Source organism: Heterodontus francisci, chromosome 36, assembly GCF_036365525.1.
Source record: "Heterodontus francisci isolate sHetFra1 chromosome 36, sHetFra1.hap1, whole genome shotgun sequence".
Lineage (NCBI taxonomy): Eukaryota > Metazoa > Chordata > Chondrichthyes > Heterodontiformes > Heterodontidae > Heterodontus > Heterodontus francisci.
The window spans coordinates 1,141,967-1,167,204 of record NC_090406.1 but is presented as its reverse complement, the minus strand read 5'-3'; the positions used below and the strand labels follow the sequence as shown (position 1 = coordinate 1,167,204).

Genomic DNA, 25,238 nt, shown 5'->3' with positions numbered 1-25,238 from the left:
CCTGGAGAGGGAGCATGCAGTGTCCGCCGGTACGCTTGAGGCCTTCTGCGATCGGTGGGCACCGCAGGGACTGGAGTGCATCGTCAATGCCGAGAATGGCATTTTAATTTGAGTTTTTGGCTTATTTATCTGTTTTTTTAATAGTTATTTTAAAAAATATGTATATAAAGAGGGCCTGAGGAATAAAGGCCCCCTCGACAAAAAAAATCAGGGTTAGAGAAAAAAATGGGTTTAGACACAGAATAAAGATCCCTCGACACTGTTCCCAAACACTCCCAGGACAGGAAAAAAAAGAAAAATAATTAACTGCCGAAATAAATAAATAAATAACGGGCTGATTTACAGAGTACCCTGGCTGATTTACAGAGTACCCTGGCTGATTTACAGAGTACCCTGGCTGATCTACAGAGTACCCTGGCTGATCTACAGAGTACCCTGGCTGATTTACAGAGTACCCTGGCTGATCTACAGAGTACCCTGGCTGATTTACAGAGTACCCTGGCTGATTTACAGAGTACCCTGGCTGATTTACAGAGTACCCTGGCTGATTTACAGAGTACCCTGGCTGATTTACAGAGTACCCTGGCTGATTTACAGAGTACCCTGGCTGATCTACAGAGTACCCTGGCTGAATTTACTCTGGCCTCTCTATAGCTTGCGGGCCCTGCCCAGTTGAGGTGTAACGGAATAACATGATACCGAGATACTAATCCTATGTCAGTGCTCATCTGCCTAGTGCCCAGAAACTTCTCCTCTACATGGAGACATTTGAAAATCGTTCTCACGATAACTCCGGATGAAACTTACACTGGGGTGAACGGAACTGTGCATAGACCTGACAGCAACGCTGTTGACAGGATCTGGGATTGTTGGACAGATAATCTGTTTTGATCTAGAAAATAAATAGAAATAAGAATCATAAGTTTAGGTCCCTGTTTCTGGGGGGGTGGGGAATGTTGAGTTGGTGTTTGTGTTTCTGGAGGGGGGGGAATGTTGAGTTGGTGTAATCGTTTCTGGAGGGGGGGAATGTTGAGTTGGTGTAATCGTTTCTGGAGGGGGGGGAATGTTGAGTTGGTGTAATCGTTTCTGGAGGGGGGGAATGTTGAGTTGGTGTAGGCGTTTCTGGGCGGGGGGGGGAATGTTGAGTTGGTGTAGGCGTTTCTGGGCGGGGGGGGGGAATGTTGAGCTGGTGTTTGTGTTTCTGGAGGGGGGGAATGTTGAGTTGGTGTAATCGTTTCTGGAGGGGGGGAATGTTGAGTTGGTGTAGGCGGTTCTGGGCGGGGGGGGGAATGTTGAGTTGGTGTAATCGTTTCTGGAGGGGGGGAATGTTGAGTTGGTGTAATCGTTTCTGGAGGGGGGGAATGTTGAGTTGGTGTTTGTGTTTCGGGGGGGGGGGAAAATGTTGAGCTGGTGTTTGTGTTTCTGGGGGGGGGGGAATGTTGAGCTGGTGTAGGTGTTTCTGGCTGGGGGGGAATGTTGAGTTGGTGTAATCGTTTCTGGAGGGGGGGAATGTTGAGTTGGTGTAGGCGTTTCTGGGCGGGGGGGGGAATGTTGAGTTGGTGTAGGCGTTTCTGGAGGGGGGGGAATGTTGAGTTGGTGTAGGCGTTTCTGGAGGGGGGGGAATGTTGAGTTGGTGTAATCGTTTCTGGAGGGGGGGAATGTTGAGTTGGTGTAATCGTTTCTGGAGGGGGGGAATGTTGAGTTGGTGTAATCGTTTCTGGAGGGGGGGAATGTTGAGTTGGTGTAATCGTTTCTGGAGGGGGGGAATGTTGAGTTGGTGTAGGCGTTTCTGGGCGGAGGGGGGGAATGTTGAGTTGGTGTAGGCGTTTCTGGGCGGAGGGGGGGAATGTTGAGTTGGTGTAGGCGTTTCTGGGCGGGGGGGGAATGTTGAGTTGGTGTAATCGTTTCTGGAGGGGGGGAATGTTGAGTTGGTGTAGGCGTTTCTAGTGGGGGGGGGGGGAATGTTGAGTTGGTGTTTGTGTTTCTGGAGGGGGGGAATGTTGAGTTGGTGTAGGCGTTTCTGGGCGGGGGGGGAATGTTGAGTTGGTGTAGGCGTTTCTGGGCGGGGGGGGGGAATGTTGAGTTGGTGTTTGTGTTTCTGGAGGGGGGGGAATGTTGAGTTGGTGTAATCGTTTCTGGAGGGGGGGAATGTTGAGTTGGTGTAGGCGTTTCTGGGCGGGGGGGGAATGTTGAGTTGGTGTAATCGTTTCTGGAGGGGGGGAATGTTGAGTTGGTGTAGGCGTTTCTGGGCGGGGGGGGAATGTTGAGTTGGTGTAGGCGTTTCTGGGCGGGGGGGGGGAATGTTGAGTTGGTGTAGGCGTTTCTGGGCGGGGGGGGGAATGTTGAGCTGGTGTTTGTGTTTCTGGAGGGGGGGAATGTTGAGTTGGTGTAATCGTTTCTGGAGGGGGGGAATGTTGAGTTGGTGTAGGCGTTTCTGGGCGGGGGGGGGAATGTTGAGTTGGTGTAATCGTTTCTGGAGGGGGGGAATGTTGAGTTGGTGTAATCGTTTCTGGAGGGGGGGAATGTTGAGTTGGTGTAGGCGTTTCTGGGCGGGGGGGGGAATGTTGAGCTGGTGTTTGTGTTTCTGGGGGGGGGGGGAATGTTGAGTTGGTGTTTGTGTTTCGGGGGGGGGGGAAATGTTGAGTTGGTGTTTGTGTTTCTGGGGGGGGTGGGGAATGTTGAGCTGGTGTAGGTGTTTCTGGCTGGGGGGGAATGTTGAGTTGGTGTAATCGTTTCTGGAGGGGGGGAATGTTGAGTTGGTGTAGGCGTTTCTGGGCGGGGGGGGGAATGTTGAGTTGGTGTAGGCGTTTCTGGAGGGGGGGGAATGTTGAGTTGGTGTAATCGTTTCTGGAGGGGGGGAATGTTGAGTTGGTGTAATCGTTTCTGGAGGGGGGGAATGTTGAGTTGGTGTAATCGTTTCTGGAGGGGGGGAATGTTGAGTTGGTGTAATCGTTTCTGGAGGGGGGGAATGTTGAGTTGGTGTAATCGTTTCTGGAGGGGGGGAATGTTGAGTTGGTGTAGGCGTTTCTGGGCGGAGGGGGGGAATGTTGAGTTGGTGTAGGCGTTTCTGGGCGGGGGGGGGAATGTTGAGTTGGTGTAATCGTTTCTGGAGGGGGGGAATGTTGAGTTGGTGTAGGCGTTTCTAGTGGGGGGGGGGGGAATGTTGAGTTGGTGTTTGTGTTTCTGGGCGGGGGGGGAATGTTGAGTTGGTGTAGGCGTTTCTGGGCGGGGGGGGGGGAATGTTGAGTTGGTGTTTGTGTTTCTGGAGGGGGGGGGAATGTTGAGTTGGTGTAATCGTTTCTGGAGGGGGGGAATGTTGAGTTGGTGTAATCGTTTCTGGAGGGGGGGAATGTTGAGTTGGTGTAATCGTTTCTGGAGGGGGGGAATGTTGAGTTGGTGTAGGCGTTTCTGGGCGGAGGGGGGGAATGTTGAGTTGGTGTAGGCGTTTCTGGGCGGGGGGGGGAATGTTGAGTTGGTGTAATCGTTTCTGGAGGGGGGGAATGTTGAGTTGGTGTAGGCGTTTCTAGTGGGGGGGGGGGGAATGTTGAGTTGGTGTTTGTGTTTCTGGAGGGGGGGGAATGTTGAGTTGGTGTAGGCGTTTCTGGGCGGGGGGGGAATGTTGAGTTGGTGTAGGCGTTTCTGGGCGGGGGGGGGGGAATGTTGAGTTGGTGTTTGTGTTTCTGGAGGGGGGGGGAATGTTGAGTTGGTGTAATCGTTTCTGGAGGGGGGGAATGTTGAGTTGGTGTAGGCGTTTCTGGGCGGGGGGGGAATGTTGAGTTGGTGTAATCGTTTCTGGAGGGGGGGAATGTTGAGTTGGTGTAGGCGTTTCTGGGCGGGGGGGGAATGTTGAGTTGGTGTAGGCGTTTCTGGAGGGGGGGGGGAATGTTGAGTTGGTGTAGGCGTTTCTGGAGGGGGGGGGAATGTTGAGTTGGTGTAGGCGTTTCTGGAGGGGGGGGAATGTTGAGTTGGTGTAGTCGTTTCTGGGCGGGGGGGGGGAACGTTGAGTTGGTGTAGGCGTTTCTGGAGGTGGGTGGAATGTTGAGTTGGTGTAGTCGTTTCTGGGGGGGGGGGAATGTTGAGTTGGTGTAGTCGTTTCTGGGCGGGGGGGGGAACGTTGAGTTGGTGTAGGCGTTTCTGGAGGTGGGTGGAATGTTGAGTTGGTGTAGGCGTTTCTGGGCGGGGTGGGGGAACGTTAAGCTGGTGTAGGCGTTTCTGGAGGGGGGTGGAATTTTGAGTTGGTGTAGTCGTTTCTGGGGAGGGGGGGGAATGTTGAGTTGGTGTAGGCGTTTCTGGAGGGGGGGGGAATGTTGAGTTGGTGTAGGCGTTTCTGGAGGGGGGGGGAATGTTGAGTTGGTGTTTGTGTTTTTGGAGGGGGGGGGAATGTTGAGTTGGTGTAGGCGTTTCTGGAGGGGGGGGAATGTTGAGTTGGTGTTTGTGTTTCTGGAGGGGGGGGAATGTTGAGTTGGTGTAGGCGTTTCTGGAGTGGGGGGGAATGTTGAGTTGGTGTAGGCGTTTCTGGAGGGGGGGGAATGTTGAGTTGGTGTTTGTGTTTCTGGAGGGGGGGAAATGTTGAGTTGGTGTAGGCGTTTCTGGAGGGGGGGGGAATGTTGAGTTGGTGTAGGCGTTTCTGGAGGGGGGGGGAATGTTGAGTTGGTGTAGGCGTTTCTGGAGGGGGGGGGAATGTTGAGTTGGTGTAGGCGTTTCTGGAGGGGGGGGGAATGTTGAGTTGGTGTAGGCGTTTCTGGAGGGGGGGGGAATGTTGAGTTGGTGTGGGCGTTTCTGGAGGGGGGGGGAATGTTGAGTTGGTGTAGGCGTTTCTGGAGGAGGGGGATGTTGAGTTGGTGTAGGCGTTTCTGGAGGGGGGGAATGTTGAGTTGGTGTGGGCGTTTCTGGAGGGGGGGGGGAATGTTGAGTTGGTGTAGGCGTTTCTGGAGGGGGGGAATGTTGAGTTGGTGTAGGCGTTTCTGGAGGGGGGGGGAATGTGGAGTTGGTGTAGGCGTTTCTGGAGGGGGGGGGGGGAATGTTGAGTTGGTGTAGGTGTTTCTGGAGGGGGGGGGGAATGTTGAGTTGGTGTAGGCGTTTCTGGAGTGGGGGGGAATGTTGAGTTGGTGTTTGTGTTTCTGGAGGGGGGGGAATGTTGAGTTGGTGTTTGTGTTTCTGGAGGGGGGGGGAATGTTGAGTTGGTGTAGGCGTTTCTGGAGGGGGGGGAATGTTGAGTTGGTGTAGGCGTTTCGGGAGTGGGGGGGAATGTTGAGTTGGTGTAGGTGTTTCTGGAGGGGGGGGGAATGTTGAGTTGGTGTAGGCGATTCTGGGGGGGGGGGATGTTGAGTTGGTGTTTGTGTTTCTGGAGGGGGGGGGAAATGTTGAGTTGGTGTAGGCGTTTCTGGAGGGGGGGGAATGTTGAGTTGGTGTAGGCGTTTCTGAAGGGGGGGAATGTTGAGTTGGTGTAGGCGTTTCTGGAGGGGGGGGGAATGTTGAGTTGGTGTTTGTGTTTTTGGAGGGGGGGGGAATGTTGAGTTGGTGTAGGCGTTTCTGGAGGGGGGGGAATGTTGAGTTGGTGTTTGTGTTTCTGGAGGGGGGGGAATGTTGAGTTGGTGTAGGCGTTTCTGGAGTGGGGGGGAATGTTGAGTTGGTGTAGGCGTTTCTGGAGGGGGGGGAATGTTGAGTTGGTGTTTGTGTTTCTGGAGGGGGGGAAATGTTGAGTTGGTGTAGGCGTTTCTGGAGGGGGGGGGAATGTTGAGTTGGTGTAGGCGTTTCTGGAGGGGGGGGGAATGTTGAGTTGGTGTAGGCGTTTCTGGAGGGGGGGGGAATGTTGAGTTGGTGTAGGCGTTTCTGGAGGGGGGGGGAATGTTGAGTTGGTGTAGGCGTTTCTGGAGGGGGGGGGAATGTTGAGTTGGTGTAGGTGTTTCTGGAGGGGGGGGGAATGTTGAGTTGGTGTAGGCGTTTCTGGGGGGGGGGGATGTTGAGTTGGTGTTTGTGTTTCTGGAGGGGGGGGGAATGTTGAGTTGGTGTAGGCGTTTCTGGAGGGGGGGGAATGTTGAGTTGGTGTTTGTGTTTCTGGAGGGGGGGGGAATGTTGAGTTGGTGTAGGCGTTTCTGGAGGGGGGGGGAATGTTGAGTTGGTGTAGGCGTTTCTGGAGGGGGGGGGGAATGTTGAGTTGGTGTTTGTGTTTCTGGAGGGGGGGGGAATGTTGAGTTGGTGTAGGCGTTTCTGGAGGGGGGGGGAATGTTGAGTTGGTGTTTGTGTTTCTGGAGGGGGGGGGAATGTTGAGTTGGTGTAGGCGTTTCTGGAGGGGGGGGGAATGTTGAGTTGGTGTAGGCGTTTCTGGAGGGGGGGGGAATGTTGAGTTGGTGTAGGCGTTTCTGGAGGGGGGGGGGAATGTTGAGTTGGTGTAGGCGTTTCTGGAGGGGGGGGAATGTTGAGTTGGTGTAGGCGTTTCTGGAGGGGGGGGGAATGTTGAGTTGGTGTAGGTGTTTCTGGAGGGGGGGGGGAATGTTGAGTTGGTGTAGGCGTTTCTGGGGGGGGGGGATGTTGAGTTGGTGTTTGTGTTTCTGGAGGGGGGGGAATGTTGAGTTGGTGTAGGCGTTTCTGGAGGGGGGGGAATGTTGAGTTGGTGTAGGCGTTTCTGGAGGGGGGGAATGTTGAGTTGGTGTAGGCGTTTCTGGAGGGGGGGGGAATGTTGAGTTGGTGTTTGTGTTTTTGGAGGGGGGGGGAATGTTGAGTTGGTGTTTCTGTTTCTGGAGGGGGGGGAATGTTGAGTTGGTGTAGGCGTTTCTGGAGTGGGGGGGAATGTTGAGTTGGTGTAGGCGTTTCTGGAGGGGGGGGAATGTTGAGTTGGTGTTTGTGTTTCTGGAGGGGGGGGAATGTTGAGTTGGTGTAGGCGTTTCTGGAGGGGGGGGGAATGTTGAGTTGGTGTAGGCGTTTCTGGAGGGGGGGGGGAATGTTGAGTTTGTGTAGGCGTTTCTGGAGGGGGGGGGAATGTTGAGTTGGTGTAGGCGTTTCTGGAGGGGGGGGGGAATGTTGAGTTGGTGTAGGCGTTTCTGGAGGGGGGGGGGGAATGTTGAGTTGGTGTAGGCGTTTCTGGAGGGGGGGGGAATGTTGAGTTGGTGTAGGCGTTTCTGGAGGGGGGGGGGAATGTTGAGTTGGTGTAGGCGTTTCTGGAGGGGGGGGGAATGTTGAGTTGGTGTAGGCGTTTCTGGAGGGGGGGGGGAATGTTGAGTTGGTGTAGGCGTTTCTGGAGGGGGGGGGGAATGTTGAGTTGGTGTAGGCGTTTCTGGAGGGGGGGGAATGTTGAGTTGGTGTAGGCGTTTCTGGAGGGGGGGGGAATGTTGAGTTGGTGTAGGCGTTTCTGGAGTGGGGGGGGAATGTTGAGTTGGTGTAGGCGTTTCTGGAGGGGGGGGGGAATGTTGAGTTGGTGTAGGCGTTTCTGGAGGGGGGGGAATGTTGAGTTGGTGTAGGCGTTTCTGGAGGGGGGGGGAATGTTGAGTTGGTGTAGGCGTTTCTGGAATGAGAAGGCCGTTGGCTGACGTACCTTTTGACACTGAAATAACAAAAAGATGCAATGATGAAAACAGCCAGCATAACGGAGATAGATGTTCCAACAACGATTGCTGTGAGTTCGTTCTGATCTGTAATTTACCAAAAGGTTTTGTTAATGGATTTGCATTACTCAGAAATATTCTGTCTTTTAGCTCCCGATTGTGCCCTCGCTAATTTTTGTTCTGTACACGGTGTGGTGTCTCTGGGCGAGTCTGACCTCACTGGGCCTTCAACCGTGTCCAACTCAATTCCCGCACCTCTACCCTCACCCCTTCCCCCCCCCCCTCTCCCAGAACCGTGACAGGCTTCCCCTTGGCCTCACTTTCCACCCCATCAGCCTCCACATCCAAAGGATCATCCTCCGCCATTTCCAGCATGATGCCACTACCAAACACATCTTCCCCTCCCGCAGCATTCTGAAGGGATCTTTCTCTCCGCAACACCCTGGTCCACTTCATCACTCCCGACACCTCATCCCTTTCCCATGCAATTGCAGAAGGTGTAATACCTGTCCTTTTACCTCCTCTCCTCACTATCCCAGGCCCCAAACATTCCTTTCAGGTGAAGCAGCGATTTGCTTGTACTATTTTCAATTTAATATACAGTATTCGTTGCTCACAATGTGGTCTCCTCTACAGCAGGGAGACCAAACACAGACTGGGTGACTGCTTTGCGGAACACCTCCGCTCAGTCCGAAAGCATGACCCCGGGCTTCCGTTTACTTGCCATTTCAACACATCCCCCTGCTCTCATGCTCACATTTCTGCCCTTGGCCTGCTGCAGTTATTTCCGATTAGCCTTCAAGACTGAATATTGAGATCAATAATTTCACAGCATGACTGGCCCATTTTATTATTTTTTAATCATTTCCTTTACCAGGTGCCTGCCTTAACCTTGGTTTTTCATGTTTGTGCTTTTGGCTAGGGCTGTTCATTATTCTGTTATTAACACTCTCTCTGCACCAATGCCCTGTCTTTCTCCACACCATGAACACACTCCCTTTGCCCCATAACCTCCTTGCCAGTTAATCTCTCCAGTCCTCTGCCCAATCAGCACCTTGTCTTTTGTTCTCTTTCCCCCCCCCCCACCCCAGCTTCACTTACTTAAAACTTATTAACTTTCTAACCTTTGCCAGTTCTGATGAAGGTCACTGACCTGAAACGTTAACTCTGCTTCTCTCTCCACAGATGTGCCAGCATTTTCTGTTTTTATTTCAGATTTCCAACATCTGCAGTATTTTGCTTTTATTTTAATCAGACCAATCACTGGAAATTCACCCAGCTTGGAACATCCCACAGCTAATTCTAGAGAGGGGCAACTGGGGACGGGGCCAGATGGAAGGGTTATGGGGTGGAGGTGGGAAGGTGGAATGCGGGCAGGGCACTAGCTGACATTGTGGAACACAATTTGACAGAGGTCAGCAGGATGTGGAGAGCAGGGTGAGGGGGGAATGGAGTGAGTGATTAATGAGGTGAAGGGGAAATGGGGCGAGGGGCAGTTTGGATGACAGGTTAATGGGGTAATGGGGTCGGTTGTCATTTTACTGTAAGTGGATTATTGATGTTTGTTGGATCCTGTAGTTGGTGCTGACTGACCAGCGGAAACTGGTGTGTGATTGAAAGGTATTTATCAGAGAGATTACCCTGATTGAGAAGGGACCTGGGGGGAGGAGCCAGGTGGGATCCAGGAGAGGGGTTTTTCAGAAAATAACTCTTTTTAGATGCAGCATATGAGTAATTTGAGACCGGACTTGTGGTGAATGCCATGTGCTTGGCAGGAACCTCCAGATCACTGTGATTGGTCAATAACTCCATTATCGTACCATGTGACTACCTTGGTCTTTTTCTGTCTCTAATTTCTATTTTCCTAATGGTGGAACAGACTTGAGGGGCTGAATGGCCTCTTTGTGTTCCAATGCTCCCATCTTGGCAGCTGGCACATCCCTGGAGACACTGAGCAAGGAAGATTACACCTAAAATTGGTCCTTCAAACTTCAGCAATGCACAAGAGCGTGTGTGTACACACCAGTACATGATGGTGTAGAAGAGATCCCAATGGTTTGCACAGAGAAGGTGTAAAGTACAATAATTTATGTAAGTAGTCCCTGGTTGTGTAATCAGAAAGGGTTAATCTCAGGTACCAGACATTACCATAATCCTTGGTTTGGAAGTTTCGGAGAGTCTCGGTTCCTTGTCCAGCACTAGTGACACCACAAATCTCCACCGTATACAGGGTCGAGGCATTTAGATTCAACAGAGTGAAACTTAGAGTCGAGGAGTTAACAGCAGCAGCTGATCACAAAGCAGAATCAGACATGGTCAATGAGAAGGAGCAGAATCGGCACACGCCCCTCGCGCGCCCCCCCACCCACCGGCACACACCCCTCGCGCCCCCCCACCCACCGGTACACACCCCTCGCGCCCCCCCACCCACCGGCACACGCCCCTCGCCCCCCCCCCTCCCGGCTCTGGGCTTTGGGGCTGTAGGGCTGCACTCTAGGACTGTGGCTCCAGTGCTCAGGCTGCACTACTTTGCAGCTGCTTTTCACTTACTGTGTGTGTGATTCCAGAGGTCCCTGTAGATGATGAGGTATTTCTGTAAACTGCCCTGACACGGTCCCAGTGACATGGCCTTCCACTCCAGCAGTACCGAGGTTTTTCTGATGTTGGTCACTTTAACCTTGTCGGGTCCACAGGTTGGTGCTAAAAATAAAAAGCATCATCCAATCAGAGTGCAGCAGGAGGGCGGCACAGTGGTGCAGTGGTTAGCACCGCAGCCTCACAGCTCCAGGGACCCGGGTTCGATTCCGGGTACTGCCTGTGTGGAGTTTGCAAGTTCTCCCTGTGTCTGCGTGGGTTTTCTCCGGGTGCTCCGGTTTCCTCCCACAAGCCAAAAGACTTGCAGGTTGATAGGTAAATTGGCCATTATAAATTGTCACTAGTATAGTGGTAGGGAAATATAGGGACAGGTGGGGATGTTTGGTGGGAATATGGGATTAGTGTAGGATTAGTATAAATGGGTGGTTGATGTTCGGCACAGACTCGGTGGGCCGAAGGGCCTGTTTCAGTGCTGTATCTCTAATCTAATTCTGCCCATTACAACTGTGGTAGCTCTTTGAAACAGATATCCAATTAGACCCTCAAACATTAATGGATAAAAAGCCCCAGACATCAGCTTAGAATAGTTTCTGTGCCGAAACTGGAAGCAGTTTCTGGCTCAGCCAGAAAATGATTCTTTTGGAATCAGAAAATCTGACACAACCCTGAGTAAAAAAAACCTCAATCCCAAGAGGGGCGTCCAAGGGTCCACACCTCTTGACTGTCAATCTCATGACCCACGACCCACACTTGTCCAGGAGCAATGTTTCCACAGCTGCATCCAATTTACAAATCCCTAGCTCCAGGTCATAGTGACATTTACAGCATCGGAGCCCATTCAGCCCATTGAGTCCATGCCAGGAAAATCTGCAAGCCAGATAGCAGTCAGACCTACAATCTTCTGATGCGTAGTAGACATGTTATCCATTGCAGCAAACCACAGTAAGTAATATATCTTTGGCTGAAGGGTTTTTGAGTGTACCAGTTATGTTAACACTGGCCTCCTTTGCCCCCCTCCCCATTCAATCCTTCACCCAGTATTTGGTGGGGCTTCAGCTCCCTGTCAACACTTTGATATCCTGCACTGCCAGCAGTTACACAGAGCCAGAATCCTGACCTGGCTCTTCCCCAGGAAACTCTTCACAATGCAAGGTAAGAGAAACGGCCCCTGATTACTTGCCACCATTACCCAATTAACCTTGGATACGATAGACTTCATCATTAGTAAGACTCTGGGCTGATCACACCGTTTGCAACTTACGCTGTTCCTGAGTGCAGGCAGTGCCAGACCCAATGGTGTAGCCAGTCTCACTGCGACAGCCATTGATCGCCTTAGAACTGTTAGTGTGAACCGTGATCCGGTAAAGCTTCAGTGGCTCCAGTCTCTCAAACACCTTGTGGACCATTCCTGCAAATAACAACTCAATGTTAGATGTACTTCACAACAACACCAGAATATGGCAGAAAAAATCATTCACAACAATGTCAAAGGAGTTAACATTTAAGGGGAAGCTAATTAAACACAAGAGGGAGAAAGGACTAGAAGGATATGCTGATAAGGTGGGATGATTTACAATGGGAGGAGGCTCTTGTGGAACATAAACACCAGCATGGATCAGTTGGGCCGAATAGCCTGCTGGAGACTTGGTGTGATGGCCCAAGAACATTTATTAACAAATGAACAAAATAAACATAAACATTATTTAAACATAAACAAATAAACATAAGCATATAGCTCCCTTTACACTGATCTCCAACAGTGATTGGTCAATCATCTGAGCTCCAGGACATCACTGCAGGAGTTCCTCAGGTTAGTGTCCTGGGCCCAACCTTCTTCAGCTGCTTCATCAATGACCTTCCTTCAATCATAAGGTCAGAAGTGGGGATGTTCGCTGATGATTGCACAATGTTCAGCACCATTCGTGACTCCTCAGATACTGAAGCAGTCCGTGTAGAAATGCAGCAAGACTTGGACAATATCCAGGCTTGGGCTGATAAGTGGCAAGTAACATTCGCACCACACAAGTGCCAGGCAATGACCATCTCCAACAAGAGAGAATTTAAGCATCTCACCTGGGCATTCAACATCCTGGGGGTTACCATTGACCAGCCATATAAACACTGTGGCTACGAGAGCAAGTCAGAGGTTAGGAATCCTGTGGTGAGTAACTCACCTCCTGACTCCCCAAAGCCTGTCCACCATCTAGAAGACACAAGTCAGGAGTGTCATTGATTACTCTCCACTTGCCTGGATGGGTGCAGCTCCAACAACACTCAAGAAGCTCGACACCATCCAGGACAAAGCAGCCCACTTGATTGGCATCCCATCTACAAACATTCACTCCCTCCACCACTGACGCACAGTGGCAGCAGTGTGTACCATCTACAAGATGCACTGCAGCAACGCACCAAGGCTCCTTTGACAGCACCTTCCAAACCCGCGACCTCTACCACCTGGAACGACAAGAACAGCAGATGCATGGGAACCCCACCACCCGCAAGTTCCCCTCCAAGTCACACACCATCCTGACTTGGAACTATATCGCCGTTCCTTCACTGTCACTGGGTCAAAATCCTGGAACTCCCTTCCTAACAGCACTGTGGGTGTACCTACCTCACATGGACTGCAGCGGTTCAAGAAGGCAGTTCACCACCACCTTCTCAAGGGCAATTAGGGATCCCATGAATGAATAAAAAAAACAATTCCAGGACAGGTACAGCATGGGGTAACTTGGTAAAAATAACATCCATGGACTCTTTTCATTTTAACATAAGTTCTCAAAAAAAAAATAATGGAAGCACTTTTTAACAATTGTCCCATCAAACACTCCCAGAGCAGGCACAGCATGGGGTTTTTCTGTTGCCTGATTGAAGGTGCTGAGTGGACAATGAGGTTCAGCTGACTGTGGCAGTGAAAGGAAGACTGAGACTGAAAGGAAAGTTTTTCCATCTATCCAGTTTACAAAAGAAGTAAACAGGAGGCCATAAGAACTGAAAGCTCTCTTGTGAGTCTGGCTTTTGAAGTTCATTCATTCATTGTTGTGGGGGCGGATAAGAAGAGACCTGAAGACCTTGGGTGGGGCTGCTTTGTTCAATAGGGAGCTCCTGTGTTTAAGACCATTGAATAGGGAGCTCTCTCCCCACTCCAACTACCCAGCCTCGGAAAGCTGGAGCTGCCTGGGTGAAGAGACTTTCTGCTTTCCCTCAACATCGGAAGAGGCGTGTGCCTGGGCAGCTTACAGATGTCCCAGGTGAAGACATCCGCTGCTCCGCCCCCTCGCACCAATGGAAAGACCAGAGAGACTGCCTTTAGCTAACATCTGCAAAGAGCCCGATTCCTCCTGGCCGCCTTCTCCTTCATCCCCTCTTCCCCTTGCCATAACCCCCACCAAAGTACTTGTGGGACAATTTGTTTTTATTATTTTATTTTCCTTTCAACTCTATTTTGTTCAAAAACAGTGGGTGCGACTCTTCCACCCCATAACTTCACTGTCCTCTCTGGTGACGGGCCTTCCTATGCTGCAGCAACTACTACAGCCGCTTCTGTGTCCTCATCACCACTCAAATACCTAACAACAAAGTATGGAATGAAGAATTTCACCCACCCAACTATGACTGTTGAGGCTTGTGTAAAGGTAATGGCCGAGGTTGTCAGCCCCTCGGCCATTGTCGCAGCCTCAAAGATGTATGGGAAGGCTGTGAGTAGGGGGCTCACCATGGGTGAGACTTTTCTTCCAGTCCACTGTGCAGCCTATAATTTTATCAAATGTTCTGCCTTTTATTCCCTGTGAGCTCCTCCTCCCCCACCTCACCTCCCCCAGATGGTGCAGGTCAAGGATCACCCCAGTCCCACTCGGTCTTCGGGAAAGCAGCCTCTGACATGTCTACTCCTTCAGCCACCAGCTATTTATGCAGCTGGTGTGGGAGGAGATAATGGAGGGTCACTTGGTTCTTGATTTCCAGGGGGCAGCTTACCGTGTCTTCTGGATTTCGGACCGGGCGCGGTGCCACACCTACAAGGGGGTGGCGCATGTTTGGAAGAACTGCCCCAACCTCCCGGCCATCAACTCCACCTCGGTGGCCCAGGGTGGCACCACTACACGCCCCCCAGACTCCTCCTACACCCGTAACTGCCACCGCAGGGGCGGTTCCTGAGGTGATGGTTTTTATGGTCTCTAGTAAGGATGGGGGAGGCTCAAGCAAGTGGAAGGAAAGCATGGAAAAAGAACAAACACCAAGAGGCACGTCCCCTGGATACCGTGGCACAGCCCGAGCCTGGGATCAGTCTAAGGCCCAATCCCGGGAAGACTCCATGCCCTGGGACAGGCTTGAGGCCCAGGGTAACTGGGCAAAAGGAGGGTGCGGAGGCCTCTGACGTCATGGAGGTTTCTGAGCCTACGCGCCCTAGTGGGAAAAAGGGGAGAAAGCACCCCTCCACAGGGGTGCTGTCTCCTGGCTCAGATCCCCAGGTTTCCCCTGCCAACACCACCATCAAGGCCATAAGGCCTGGGCAGGAGCACTCTCCCCCTCAAAATGGAGGGGAGGGGGAGATCCCTGTATGTGTGACCCCTCCTGAAGGAGTGAGTGGAGCCCTGCTTGTGCTGGAGTAGCCTGGGGATGCTCCTGGAGAAGCCTCTCCATCTGCCACTGGGTCGGGTGCCTTGGGTGGAGGGAGGGCGAAGCACTGAAGGCTCGGCCCTCCCAGCTAAAGTCCAGTCCCGACCAGGATGTACCTGACCCAGTTGTGATTAAAAATGCTGCCCCATCTGCTGGGGCTGGCAGGGCAGGAGATGACCTCTCTCCGCCTCCAGTCCTGGCTCCGGCTGGTTTTCCGGAGTCGGGAACTACCATCTCCCCTGGGCCTGCGGACGGAGGTGGAGGGAGGTCCTGAATCACTAGCACCCACAGGCTCCAGTTCCATCAAAGAATCCAGAGAGGTCTCCTCCGCCATCAATCTGGGGGTGGGATCGTGACAGAGGTGGCACCAGCTGGGACATCTGCCTCACAGTGTGTGGTGGTGCGTCGGCTGCTGGCGGTGATGACCCGGAAGAGGATGGGGACTCAGTGTGGGGCATGGAGGATGATCTTGAATCCATTTCCAGTGAGGCGGTAGACTCCATCATGTCTCCCACCGAGTCTCCTCTCATCCCCATCGCGAAGCTCCGGGACCTCCTCGTTGCATGCAGGGGTTGCTGCAATAAAGTGTGGAGCACTCCCGGCTGAGCTGACCCCCGCTCGGCCGGAATTGCACATCGGACCCAGACCCCAAAACCCTGCTAGGGAGATGGTCCCGCACAACCTGAGCCACCTCTCGGAAATGCCCTCCGTGCCATTCCACTGTACGGGCTGCTCCTGCACACTCTCCACTTCCTCGTCTTTGTCTGTCACCCGGACATCTGTGGCGGTCCATGTTACCATCTGATGGCGAGGGGAAACCCCGGTGGAGATCTCTGTACGTGGGAGTCCTCCCCCTTCACATCGGGGACCTGGGGTGGAGGGTGTTGTACAGGGCAGACCCGTGCAATGGACTTTTAAGTAAGTTCACGGACTCCCAGGCCGTCAATACTTTCTGCAGCCTGGATGAGTCCATGTTCCACATATATATGGAGTGTGCGAGGTTGCAACCCCTCTGAGTATTTGAAGGGGCTGCTCCTCAAGTTTTGGCTGCACTTCAGTCCCACGCTCCTGATCTTTGGGCACCCAGTGCGGAGGGGCGTGGGACGGGAGGAGGATCTCCTCGTCTGTCTGCTCCTGGGCCTGGCCAGGGTGGTAATTCACAGGTCCAGGTTGTGGGCCGTCGGGGGGTCCATCCTCCCTGATTGCCTGCCCTTTTTCCGAGGCTATGTTTGTGCCCAGGTGCCCCTGGAGAAGGAGCATGCGGTGTCCGCCGGCACACTTGAGGCCTTCCACGACCGGTCGGCACCGCAGGGGCTGGAGTGCATAATTGATGCCAAGAATGCTATTTTAATTTGAGTTTTGTTTTATTTATCTCTTTAATAAAATTATTTATGTAAAATGTATATAAAAGGGGGCCAGAGGAATAAAGGCTTCCTTCAAAAAAAAAAACAGGGTTAGATAGAGTAAAGATCGCTCGACATTGTCACTGGACCAAAAGCATAACTGGACCAGCCACATAAATACCGTGGCTACAAGAGCAGGTCAGAGGCTAGGAATCCTGCGGCGAGTAACTCACCTCCTGACTCCCCAAAGCCTGTCCACCATCTACAAGGCAGAGGTCAGGAGTGTGATGGAATACTCTCCACTTGCCTGGATGAGTGCAGCTCCAACAACACTCAATAAGATCCCTATCCAGGACAAAACAGCTCGATTGATTGACACCCCATTCACTACATTAAACATTCACTCCCTCCACCACCGACGCACAGTGACAGCAGTGTGTACCATCTACAAGATGCACTGCAGCAACGCACCAAGACTCCTTAGACAGCACCTTCCAAACCCGCGACCTGTACCACCTAGAAGGACAATGGCAGCAGATGCATGGAAACACCACCACCTGCAAGTTCCCGTCCAAGTCACACACCATCCTGACTTGGAACTATATCACCGTTCCTTCACTGTCGCTGGGTCAAAATCCTGGAACTCCCTCCCTGGGCTGGATTTTGTGCAGGAGGCGTGGCTCCCAGTACTGGGCCAAAACTGCAAGGGGAACTCCAACTCTGCCTTCTTTTCCCCCCTACCCCCAGAGCCATCCTCCAGTCAAAAAGTTTCAGGAGGTGGGATCTCTGTCCCTTTAAAGAGTGGGATCACGCCCTCAAGAGTTGCCAGCCAATCAGAGGGCCAGCAGCTCAGCAGTATTGGGAGCAGTGGCCTCAGACCCAGGCCCAGCAGTGGAACCCTGGAACAAAAGTAGGTGAGGAGGGTTGCTGGGCCAGTCTGGAAGGCCTCAACGTGGGAGGGTGGTCATTCAGTCCAGTGGGAGGGGGGGTGCTAGGGCGTGGGTAAAGTTGGTGCCGGTGGGTCCTTCGTGGGACACAAATTGCCCATGAAGGAAGGGACTACCACCCCCGAAGCCCACAGGGAGGGCGCCTGTGTTACAAGGTATCCTCCCCACCCAATGGAAGCCCCCTTGCCACAGGTAAGATCCCAGCAGCTGCAGGAAGAGGCCCTTAATAGGCCACTTAAGGGCTTCAATTTGCCTCTGGGCAGGAAAGGCATTGTCTGCCTATCCTGCCCCGAGAACATAAGAACATAAAAAATAGGAGCAGGACTAGACTATTCAGCCCCTCAAGCCTGCCCTGCCATTCATTAAGATCATGGCTGATCTGTCCTAGGCCTCAACTCTTTCGGGCCTGCTCTGCCTAACCCTCGACTCCCCGAGATTTCAAAAATCTATCTACCTCCTGTTTAAATACTTTCAGTGATCTAGCCTCCACAACTCTCTGAGGTAGAGAATTCCAGAGATTCACCACCCTCAGTTTTAAATGTGTGCCCCCTTATTCTGTAACTATGTCCCCTAGTTCAACATCCCCCCACTAGAGGAAACATCTTCTCAACATCAAAAGATCATTGGGCAACAAAGAGGTGACTGGCCTTCCCAGTCACCCCACCCCCCCCGCCACCCATCGCAATTCTCTGTGCCCTCCAGCCTCCGATCCCACCTTGGGGTGCGGGAGAGGGTCGGAAAATCCCGGCCCTGAACAGCTCTGTGGTTGTACCTACATCACACGGACTGCAGTGGTTCAAAGCAGGTGGCTCACCACAATCTTCTCAATGGAAATTAAGGATATGCAACAAATGCTGCCCATGTCCCATGAATGAAAGAAATATACCAAGAGCTGAAAGCTATATTCCAATGGTGGAGTGGAGGGTGTGTGGCTGCCCAGTTTGTGAAACCTATTGAAAGGTCAGCAGGTTGCTGGAGGTGTGGACATTACCCATCAGTAGATGCCGACCTGTTTTGTTCTTGATTTTCAGTTCTTTTCTGGATTGACAGGTATTGCTCAGAATGGCGACTGACACCAGCTCCAAGATGATGCAGTAGAACTGGACACGGTGGTGAATCCATGAGGCTTTCAAGGTGTGGTTATTAAGCACGGTGATATTCAGGTCCGGTGTTTCTGTACAGATATGGCAGAGTGAAGGAAGTAAGCAGTAAAATCAATAAAGAGAATGAACAGACAGTCTGAACAGCTTTTAGAGTTTCCACATTTCTCCTGGGGAATCCCTGAGGGGTATTACTGATCTCAAGGTCATTCAGGGGTCAGTGGGAGAATGGGATAACCCTTGTGATTATTTCTAGCCTGTATTTTTGACCCACAAAATAAAACAATTTTTGTGTCTATTGTCTGGGATTTTTATGGGTGATTCTGTACATTTTCTAAGTGAACATTTTCTGTACATTTCTAAGAATCTATCATCTGGTTCTATTCAAAAGTGGAAAGAATCAGGATCCGGGATATCATCCCTGGCCAGATGGACTGAGCTGTCGTGATATTAACCCCCTCCCCCCTCAATTATGCACAAAAACTGTGCCAGAGTGCCAGGACCCCCACCCCCAGTCACTTGACATCAATTCCTAAAGACTGATTGGAAATTAAAAGAACACAAGAAATTGGAGCAGGAGTAGACCATTCAGCCCCTCGAGTCTGCTCTGCCATTCAATACGATCAAGACTGATCTTCGACCTCAATTCCACTTTCTCACCCACTCACCATAGCCATTAATTCGTGAAAGACCAAAAATCTGTCTATCTCAGCATTAAATACTCAACAATGGAACATCCACAACCCTCTGAGATGGAGAATTTCAAAAGTTCATAAACCCTGAGTGAAGAAATTTCTCCTTATCTCAGTCCTAAATGTTCTAGAGTCCCCAGCCAGGGGAAACAATCTCTCAGTGTCTACCCTGTCAAACCCCTTCAGAATCTTGTATGTTTCAATGAGATCACCTCTCATTCTTCTAAACTCCAGAGAGTATAGGCCCAATTTACTCAGCCTCTCATCATAGGACAACCCTCACATCCCAGGGGCCGATCTAGTGAACCTTCGCTGTACCGCCTCCAAGGCAAGGTATATCCTTCCTTAGATATGGAGACCAAAACTGCAGAGTATACCAGATGTGGTCTTAACAAAACCCTGTACAATTGTAGCAAGAAATCCTTATACTCCAATCCCCTTGCAATAAAGGCCAACATGCCATTTGTCTTCCTAATTGCTTGCTGTATCCCAGGCTGTTATGTGAGACAAGGGAGGAGATTGCAGGGGCTCTGACACAAATTTTCAAATCCTCTCTTGGCCACAGGAGAGGTGCCAGAGGACTGGAGGACAGCGAATGTGGTACCATTGTTTAAGAAGGGTAGCAGGGATAAACCAGGTAATTACAGGCTGGTGAGTCGAACATCAGTGGTCGGGAAACTATTGGAAAAAATTCTGAGGGACAGGATTAATCTCCATGTGGAGAGGCAGGGATTAATCAGGGATAGTCAGCATGGCTTTGTCAGGGGGAGATCGTGTCTAACTAACGTGATTGAATTTTTCAAGGCGGTGACTAGATGTGTAGATGAGGGTAAAGCAGTTGATGTAGTCCACGTGGATTTCAGTAAGGCTTTTGATAAGGTCCTACATGGGAGATTGGTTAAGAAGGTAAGAGCCCATGGGATCCAGGGCAATTTGACAAATTGGATCCAAAATTGACTTAGTGGCAGGAGGCAGAGAGTGATGGTCGAGGGTTTTTTTTGCGAGTGGAAGCCTGTGACCAGTGGTGTACCGCAGGGATCGGTGCTGGGACCCTTGCTGTTTGTAGTGTACATTAATGATTTAGACGTGAATATAGGAGGTATGATCAGTAAGTTCGCAGATGACAGGAAAATTTGTGTTGTCGTGAATAGTGAGGAGGAAAGCCTTAGATTACAGGACGATATAGATGGGCTGGTAAGATGGGCAGAGCAGTGGCAAATGGAATTTAATCCTGAGAAGTGTGAGGTGATGCATTTTGGGAGGACTAACAAGACAAGGGAATATACAATGGATGGTAGGACCCTAGAAAGTACAGAGGGTCAAAGGGACCTTGGTGTACTTGTCCATAGATCACTGAAGGCAGCAGCACAGGTAAATAAGGTGGTTAGGAAGGCATTTGGGATACTTGCCTTTATTAGCTGAGGCATAGAATATAAAAGCAGGGAGGTTATGATGGAGCTGTATAAAACGCTAGTTAGGCCACAGCTGGAGTACTGTGTACAGTTCTGGGCACCACACTATAGGAAGGATGTGATTGCACTGGAGAGGGTGCAGAGGCGATTCACCAGGATGTTGTCTGGGCTGGAGCATTTCAGCTATGAAGAGAGACTGAAAAGTCCAGGGTTGTTTTCCTTAGAGCAGAGAAGGCTGAGTGGGGACATGATTGAGGTATACAAAATTATGAGGGGCATAGATAGATTAAATAGGAAGAAACTTTTTCCCTTAGCGGAGGGGGCAATAACCAGGGGGCATAGATTTAAGGTAAGGGGCAGGAGGTTTAGAGAGGATTTGAGGAAACATTTTTTCACCCAGAGGGTGGTTGGAATCTGGAACACACTGCCTGAAGAGGTGGTAGAGGCAGGAACTCTCACAACATTTAAGAAGTGTTTAGATGAGCACTTGAAATGCCATAGCATACAAGGCTACAGACCAAGTGCTGGAAGATGGGATTAGAATAGATAGGTATTTGATGGCAAGCACAGACACGATGGGCCGAAGGGCCTGTTTCTGTGCTGTATAACTCTACGACGAACTTTCTGCGTTCCTTGTACGAGTACACCCAAGTCTCCTGAACATCAACTTTTAGAAGTTTCACACCTTTAAAAAAAAAAATTCTACTTTTCTATTCCTACTTAGAGGGGAACTTGCAGGTGTGGTGTTTCAATGCATCTGCTGCCCTTGTCCTTCTAGCTGGTCAAGGTAATGGGTTTGGAAGGTGCTGTCTAAGGAGCCTTGGTGCGTTGCTGCAGTGCACCTTGTAGATGGTACACACTGCTGCCACTGTGCATCGGTGGTGGAGGGAGTGAATGTTTGTAGATGGGTGCCAATCAAGCGGGCTGCTTTGTCCTGGATGGTGTCGAGCTTCTTGAGTGTTGTTGGAGCTGCACCCATCCAGGCAAGTGGAGAGTATTCCATCACACTCCTGACTTGTGCCTTGTAGATGGTGGACAGGCTTTGGGGAGTCCGGAGGTGAGTCACTTGCCACAGAATTCCCAGCCTCTGACCTGCTCTTGTAGTCACAGTATTTATGTGGCTACTCCAGTTCAGTTTCTGGATGTTGAGAGCGACACACTTCCCCACATTATATTCCATCTGCCATCTTGTTGCCCAGTCACTTAATCTGTCTATATGTCTTTGCAGCCTCTGTGTCCTCCTCAGAGCTTGCATTTCCAGCTAACAGAGACCGGTTGCATTTGGGAGCACAGATCTTGTGCCTGTGACATGGGTCATTGCAAGACCAAGTTTTCTCAGGCCCTGAAATCCACTGTACTGTTAACAAGCTGCATCCACAATCAGAGCCCACCTGCAACTTACACATGACATCCCAACCCTTGGTGTCACCAGACTGGTTTGTACCTTTTGGAGGCGCAGGAGGGATGTAGATGGTTTCAGTCTTTGAGGCTCCCACTCTGTTCAAGGCAACTATTGAGATATTGTATGGAGCCAGAGAGATAGCTGTTCGATAGCTCGATTTGTTTTGTGGTTTTTGAGTGAAGCTGGTTTTATTCAGTGCTGGTTGGAAGGTGAGGCTGTAGCTGGTCACTCTGATGTTGGGATCAGTAGGGGGCTAAGGAAACAGTTTCATTGTTAGTGAAACAAAAAGCAAAAAGAGAACCTTTCCTTCTATTCCTTTCTCCCTCATGTGTTTATCCAGCTTCCCCGTAAATATATCGATACTATTCACCTCAAGCACTCCCTGTGGTAGCAAGTTCCACATTCTCACCACTCTCTGGGGAAAGAAGTTTCTCCTGAACTCCCGATTGGATTTTAGTAATTATCTTAGATTTAAGAAGTAACAAGAAAGGATAGGTTGTCTACCAATATCCATTATAAGCCCACTGACTCCCACAGCTACCTCGACTACACTTCTTCACACCCTACCTCCTGTAAGGACTCCATTCCATTCTCCCAGTTTCTCCGTCTCCGACGCATCTGCTCTGATGATGCTACCTTCCATGACAGTGCTTCTGATATGACCTCCTTTTTCCTCAACCGAGGATTTCCCCCCACTGTGGTTGACAGGGCCCTCAACCGTGTCCGACCCATTCCCCGCACCTCTACCCTCACCCCTTCCCCTCCCTCCCAGAACCGTGACAGGGTTCCCCTTGTCCTCACTTTTCATCCCACCAGCCTCCATATCCAAAGGATCATCCTCCGCCATTTTCACCACCTCCAGCGTGATGCCACTACCAGTCGCATCTTCCCCTCCCTTCCCCTGTCAGCATTCCGAAGGGATCGTTCCCTCCGCGACACCCTGGTCCACTCCTCCATTACCCCCACCACCTCGTCCCCGTCCCAGGGCACCTTCCCTTGCAATCGCAGGAGGTGTAATACCTGCCCATTTACCTCCTCTCTCCTCACTATCCCAGGCCCCAAACACTCCTTTCAAGTGAAGCAGCAATTTACTTGTACTTCTTTCAATGTAGTATACTGTATTCGCTGCTCACAGTGTGGTCTCCTCCACACTGGGGAGACCAAGCGCAGACTGGGTGACCGCTTTGCGGAACATCTCCGCTCAGTCCGCAAGCAGGACCCTGAGCTTCCGGTTGCTTGCCATTTCAACACTCCCCCCTGCTCTCATGCTCACATCTGTGTCCTGGGATTGCTGCAATGTTCCAGTGAACATCAACGCAAGCTCGAGGAACAGCATCTCATCTACCGATTAGGCACACTACAGCCTGCCGGACTGAACATTGAGTTCAATAATTTCAGAGCATGACAGCCCCCCACTTTACTTTCATTTTTAGTCATTTTTAGTTATTTTTTCTTCCTTTTTTTTTTACATTCCTTTTAACATTTTTTACAATCTTTTTTTGCATTTATTTCATTTCATCTTAGTTTGTTCAGTTTGCTCACCCACTGTTTTTTTCAGGTTGTTTTTCTTCAGGTTTGCACTTGCTGATGTTCAATATTCAGTGTATTCACACCTAATCTGTACTAATGCTTTGTCTTTCAACACACCATTAACATATTGTTTGCCTTTGCTCCGTGACCTTTTGGTCAGCTATGTGGCCTGGTCCAATCTGCACCTTCTCCTTTGTTATCTTTTGCCCCACCCCCATCTCACTTGTTTATAATCTGTGACTTTTCTAATATTTGTCAGTTCCGAAGAAGGGTCACTGACCCGAAACGTTAACTCTGCTTCTCTTTCCACAGATGCTGCCAGACCTGCTGAGTGATTCCAGCATTTCTTGTTTTTGTTTCAGATTTCCAGCATCCGCAGTATTTTGCTTTTAAGAAAGACTTGAAAATGTGCGTCTTTTTCAGGAGATTTGATAGAAGTGTTTAAAATGATGAAAGGATGAGACAGGGTAGATGAAGCCAACTGTATCCAGTAGTTGACTATCTGGAATGAGGGACCTTAGGTAGAAGATTAAATGTATGACATTCAGAACAGAGGGCAGCAGAAACTATCGACAGAGATTTGTGAGGTTGTGCATTCACTCCCAGTGTTAGTGGCTGAGGCAGAAACTGTGTCAGGATTCAGGGTTAGTTTGGAGAGGCAGATGAAGCAATATGGAAACAGCAGCTAAATGTGTTTTTTATTCATTCATGGGATGTGGGTGTCACTGGCCAAGCCAGCATTTATTGCCCATCCCTAATTGCCCTTGAGAAGGTGGTGATGAGCTGCCTTCTTGAACAGTCCATGTGAGGTAGGTACACCCACAGTGCTGTTAGGAAGGGAGTTCCAGGATTTTGACCCAGCGACAGTGAAGGAACGGCGATATAGTTCCAAGTCAGGATGGTGTGTGGCTTGGAGGGGAATTTGCAGGTGGTGGTGTTCCCATGTATTTGCTGCCCTTGTCCTTCTAGCTGGTGGAGGTCGCGGGTTTGGTCGAAGGAGCCTTGGTGCGTTGCTGCAGTGCATCTTGTAGATGGTACACACTGCTGCCACTGTGCGTCAGTGGTGGAGAGAGTGAGTGTTTGTAGATGGGGTGCCAATCAAGTGGGCTGCTTTGTCCTGGATGGTGTCGAGCTTCTTGAGTGTTGTTGGAGCTGCACCCATCCAGGCAAGTGGAGAGTATTCCATCACACTCCTGACTTGTGCCTTGTAGATGGTGGACAGGCTTTGGGGAGTCAGGAGGTGAGTTACTCGGCGCAGGATTCCTAGCCTCTGACCTGCTCTTGTAGCCACGGTATTTATATGGCTACTCCAGTTCAGTTTCTGGTCAATGGTAACCCCTAGGATGTTGATAGTGGGGGATTCAGTGATGGTAATGCCATTGAATGTCAAGGGGAGATGTTTAGATTCTCTCTTATTGGAGATGGTCATTGCCTGGCACTTGTGTGATGCGAATGTTACTTGCCACTTATCAGCCCAAGCCTGGATATTTGTCCAGGTCTTGCTGCATTTCTACACAGACTGCTTCAGTATCTGAGGAGTCACGAATGGTGCTGAACATTGTGCAATCATCAGCGAACATCCCCACTTCTGACCTTATGATTGTAGGAAGGTCATTGATGAAGCAGCTGAAGATGCTTGGGCCGAGGACACTACCCTGAGGAACTCCTGCAGTGATGTCCTGGGACTGAGGTGATTGACCTCCAACAACCAGAACCATCTTTCTTTGCGTTAGGTATGACTCCAACCAGTGGAGAGTTTTCCCCCTGATTCCCATTGACTCCAGTTTTGCTAGGGCTCCTTGATGCCATAGTCGGTCAAATGCTGCCTTGATGTCAGAGGCAGTCACTCTCACCTCACCTCTTGAGTTCAGCTCTTTTGTCCATGTTTGAACCAAGGCTGTAATGAGGTCAGGAGCTGAGTGGCCCTGGCGGAACCCAAACTGAGCATCACTGAGCAGGTTATTGCTAAGCATGTGCTGCTTGATGGCACCGTCAATGACCCCTTCCATCATTTTGCCAATGATTGAGAGGAGGCTGATGGGGCGGTAACTGGCCGGGT

General features: G+C 50.8%; 1 protein-coding gene across 2 annotated transcripts in view; it reads right to left on the bottom strand.

The window, feature by feature from the left end:
- Positions 1–25,238, bottom strand: part of il12rb1 (interleukin 12 receptor subunit beta 1) — a 145,508-nt gene that overhangs the window by 26,226 nt on the left and 94,044 nt on the right. The window contains exons 9-15 of one of the 2 annotated variants that reach the window (XM_068015946.1): positions 21,692–21,902; positions 18,035–18,217; positions 11,398–11,544; positions 10,092–10,241; positions 9,690–9,830; positions 7,532–7,628; positions 808–892 (exon numbers count right to left, since the gene is read on the bottom strand). In XM_068015946.1, the coding sequence (XP_067872047.1) occupies positions 808–892; positions 7,532–7,628; positions 9,690–9,830; positions 10,092–10,241; positions 11,398–11,544; positions 18,035–18,217; positions 21,692–21,902 (1,014 nt within the window). The remainder of the gene's footprint in view (positions 1–807; positions 893–7,531; positions 7,629–9,689; positions 9,831–10,091; positions 10,242–11,397; positions 11,545–18,034; positions 18,218–21,691; positions 21,903–25,238) is intronic. The other variant, XM_068015947.1, reaches the window with a different exon arrangement.